Source organism: Myotis brandtii, unplaced genomic scaffold, assembly GCF_000412655.1.
Source record: "Myotis brandtii unplaced genomic scaffold, ASM41265v1 scaffold133, whole genome shotgun sequence".
Taxonomy (NCBI): domain Eukaryota; kingdom Metazoa; phylum Chordata; class Mammalia; order Chiroptera; family Vespertilionidae; genus Myotis; species Myotis brandtii.
The window spans coordinates 2513461-2517874 of NW_005354718.1; the positions used below are offsets into that span (position 1 = coordinate 2513461).

Genomic DNA, 4414 nt, shown 5'->3' on the forward strand with positions numbered 1-4414 from the left:
CCTCCTCCTCCTCCTCCTTCTCCTTCTCCTTTTCCTTTTTCTTCTTTTTTGAAATGTCCTTGTTGTTCAGGGAAGACTGACCTTTACTCTAAACTTCTTTTTTACTTACCACCCCCTGTTTTCCTTCTCTCCTCCTTTCCCATCTCACTTTTCTGGCTCCAGCCTTTTTCTGTTGCTCTGCTTTCTCCGGTTTCCAGGAAGAACCAGGAGCCCTGAAGGCAGAAGTTACAGGACTGAGCAGCAGTCAGTGCAGGTTTCCCTGTCGCCTTTTCCCCAAACCCCTCCTGCTCAGCCCCAGCCAGTCCAAGGAGAGCTCCTGGCTGAGCGAGCGCTCCCTCCCCCAAGAGAGGGCTGCACAGGGACAAGGAAAAACTCCTTAGTCTACCACGTTCCCTGCTGGGAGGAAGGTTGGGTTCCTTTCTTGTCTTGGCCTCTTGAGGGAGTGAAGGGACTCCCTCCCACTGGTACTAGTGAAAGGTCCTCTGGGGACCCAGGAAGACCCTGGCTTACATGGGGTGAGGGAATAACTCTAGAACAGACAAGCCACAGCGTCATGGTTAAGAAGCACACATTCTAAAATGACAGAGGTCTAGGTTCAAACCTCAACTCATCCACTTAATAGCTGTGTGACATTGATCATATTACTGAACCTCTTCAATCCCCCTCCCTCATCTACAAAATGGGGTTAAAAATAGTTTTTTCCTCTTAGGAGTAGAGGAGGATTACCTCTATTTCTTGCTGTGGAGTTGGACTTCTAGCAGTCCAAGAATGTGGACAGGTAGAGGAAGGCTCAGCCTGAATGGTGAGGTCCTCTTTCTCTAGGGCAGTGGGTTCTAAGTGCCCTGAGCCCGGACTGTGTGTAAGAGAGAAATCTGAGTCATGAACCAGGCCCTACGCCCCTATTCATTCAGCAGAGCTCAGGGCATGGCCGGGGCAGGAAGATCAGGTCGCCCTTTGGCTGCAGCCTGCCTAGGCCTCTGGAGCTGCAGAGAGTCTGCTGGGCAGTGGGGACCAGTCCCTGGCTTAGTCTCCGGGACTGGAGCTCATGTTGTCAATAGAGGGTGGGCGGATGCTGGCCTCCCACCAGCGGCCTGGTGGACCGGTGCCAGTTGGCTCCTAGCACAGCTCTGACAATGTGTCCCAGGCTGGCCACGGACCCATGGCCCTGGACCATTCCCACGGCCTACTCGGTGTCTGGCATGACTCCCCCCATCATTGGGGGCCCCGTCAGGAAGGCTGGTGTTTGGAACTTTTATTGTGGAAGCAGCCAGAGAGTCAGGCATTTGTTGTCTCTGACTAATCTGGTCTCAGCCCCTTCCCATTAGTTGTTTTTTGTTTGTTTTTTTTCTCCTCAGCCTGAGGCATGCCCTAGGAACAGGGTAAGATCTCGGGGAATCTGTAAGGTTTCTGAAATTGTGTGTCAAAAGCAGTGGTTCTCAACCTGTGGGTCGCGACCCCTTTAGGGATTGAACGACCCTTTCACAGGGGTCGCCTAAGACCATGGAAAACACATATATAATTACATATTGTTTTTGTGATTAATCACTATGCTTTAATTATGTTCAATTTGTAACAATGAAATTGGGGGTCACCACAACATGAGGAACTGTATTAAAGGGTCCCGGCATTAGGAAGGTTGAGAACCACTGGTCAAAAGTGTTCCTGCCAAGGGAAGAGGGCTGGAAGCTTTTCTCAGATTCTCAAAGGTATCCATAAACAAAGAGATTTAAGACTGCCTGAATGGGTGAGGATTTAGGACAAAAGGTGGCTGCCCAGTCTACATTCCTGGCTGTGTTCTACAAGACAAAAACACTCCTAGTACTTCCTCCCAAGACTGAATAGGAGGGACTCGGGCCAACCCACCTGGTTTCCAATTGCAGCTTCATCACTTTCTACCTGTGTGACCTTAGTCAAGGTTCTTAACCTCTCTGTGCCCCAATTTCCACATTGATAAAGTAGGATCACTTATTTCATAGGGTTGTTGTGAGAAATAATAAATATAAACTTAGAAGAGTTACTGACACATGGTAAGCCCTATACCTGAAGGTGTTTTTATTTGTTTGTTTGTTTTTAATCCTCACCCACGGATTTTTTCCATTGATTTTTAGTGAGAGTGGGAAAGACAGAAATATCATTGTGAGAGAAACACATCGATTGGTTGTCTCTTGCATGAGCCCCGACCAGGGTCCAGGTCGGGGAGGAGCCTGCAACCAAGTTACATGCCCCTGACCGGAATCGAACCTGGGACCCTTCAGTCTGTAGGCCGACACTCTATCGACTGAGCCAAACCAGCTAGGGCTATATGAAGATATTAAATAAAATGTTTTAAGATCCTGGTTTTGTATGATTAAGGGGCCTCTGCTTTTGAGGGAAGGACCAACCTTTCCCTTTCTTCTGGCTCCTCACCACCTCCCCTCACCCTTCTGTCTGCCCCAGGTATGAGCTCATGTATCAGTGCTGGAGTGCCGACCCCAAGCAGCGCCCAAGCTTCACCTGCCTGCGAATGGAGCTGGAAAACATTCTGGGCCACCTGTCTGTGCTATCCACCAGCCGCGACCCCTTGTACATCAACCTTGAGGGAGCCGAGCAGCCTGCTGAGGAAGGGAGCCTGGAGCTGCCTGGTGGGGACCAGGCCGGTAGCGGGGCTGAGAATGGCAGTGGCATGGGGGCAGTGGGGGGCACCCCCAGTGACTATCGGTACATCCTCAGCCCTGGAGGGCTAGCTGAGCAGCCCAGGCAGGAGGAGCAGCAGCCAGAAAGCCCCCTCAATGAGTCCCAGAGGCTACTGCTGCTGCAGCAAGGGCTACTGCCCCACAGTAGCTGTTAGCCCCCAGGCCGAGGGCATCCGGGGCCACGCGCTGGCTCTGCTGGCTAACCTAGCCCCATCTGACCCCAGCCCAGGCAGCAAGGCGTGGAGGCTCCTGTGGTAGTCTTCCCAAGCTGTGCTGGAAGTCTGGACTGACCAAATCGCCCAATCCCAGTTCTTCCTGCAGCCACTCTGTGGCCAGTCTGGTCTCTTCAGTTCAGGCCTTGGCTGGGTGGAGGTGGGCCAGGCCTGGTTGTCTAAACCCAGGCAGTTGGCAGGAGGGGGTGGTTATGTTTCCATGGTTACCATGGGTGTGGAAAGGAGTTGGAGGAGAGTATATCTCGCCCTGTGGGCCCCTACTCTCCTGACTGAGCTGCCCCTCCTGCTTAAGTGCATGCATTGAGGTGTTTCTGGCCTGGAGGCCCAGGTTTGCCCCTCCTCACACAGAGATACCATTGTATTGTTCCCCTCTAGGTGAGAGTACGGGGTTGGTACAGTCAGGACCTAAGCCCTATAGTAGGAGGCAGTGGGACACTCTCAGGTCTGAATCGTTGTCACCTTCCTGCTTACCAACCCTGCTTAGGCCAGAAGTAAGGTGCAGCTGACCAGGTTGTAGCAAGGCATGCTGCATAACCACAGGCTACAATTTGCCCAATTTCTAAAGGCAGTGCCCTGAGCCTAGCAAGAAGGGGTGCTGTAGGGCTTGCCCAGGAATGAGTGAGGCCAGAGAGGAGACCAGGAGCCCCTCTCCATGCCCTCTTATGGTGTGTCAGCATGCTACCAAATCCCCAGATATCCTAAGGCTAACAAAGGCAGCTGTGTCTGAGCCCAATCCTCACAGCATCCCTAAGTCACAATGTTTCCTCTAATTGGAGACCCTCTTCTGTCCCAGGTCTCCAGAGATAGAGAGGAAACACCTAATAGCTGATGTGGGTGAGGGGGAGTTACTGGAGCCTGGACCCCAGTCCTGGCTGGGGGAGTGCATGGGTGGCCCCTGCTGTTAGGAACATTTCCACACTGTTAGATGCTCTTTAAAAACAGAAATAAAATTGAAGACTAAAGACCCACGGCTTTGTCTCTTACATGTTTACTTTTCCCCCAGATCACAAAAATGAAGCATCTCTACATAGGAAAAAGTCTGGAAAGACATATGCCAGAATGTTAACAGCTGTTATCTTCACATGATGTGATTAAGGAGGCTTCCCAAGTTTTTTGCATTGAGCACAAACTGCTTTTGAAATTAGAGAAGACCCCAAAGAATCGTATGTGAAAGATAATAGTCATTGTAGACAATTGGGAAAATGCAGAAAATCATTTAAAAAATGCTAAAATACCTAGATCCCACTACATGGAAATAACCACCTTTTGAACATGCAAATGTTTTGCTCTGGCTGGGTAGCTCAGTTGGTTAGAGCGTCATCCTGCTATGCCAAGGTTATAGGTTCGATCCCTGGTCAGGGCACACACAAGAATCAACCAATGAAGGCATAAATAAGTGGAACAACAAATCAATGTTTCTCTCTCAAAAAAAGTGCTACAGTGCTGCTGGTCCTGGGGCCAGGCCTAGAAAAAAGAAAATGCAAATGCCTTGAAAAAGTTCTTCACCTT

General features: G+C 50.5%; 1 protein-coding gene across 3 annotated transcripts in view; it reads left to right on the top strand.

The window, feature by feature from the left end:
• Nucleotides 1–3873, top strand: part of TYRO3 (TYRO3 protein tyrosine kinase) — a 17054-nt gene extending 13181 nt beyond the window's left edge. For all 3 annotated transcript variants that reach the window (XM_014534807.1, XM_005860341.2, XM_014534808.1), the window contains one exon: nt 2437–3873. In XM_014534807.1, the coding sequence (XP_014390293.1) occupies nt 2437–2827 (391 nt within the window). In that variant the 3' untranslated portion in view covers nt 2828–3873. The remainder of the gene's footprint in view (nt 1–2436) is intronic.
• The last annotated feature ends 541 nt before the right edge of the window (nt 3874–4414 follow it).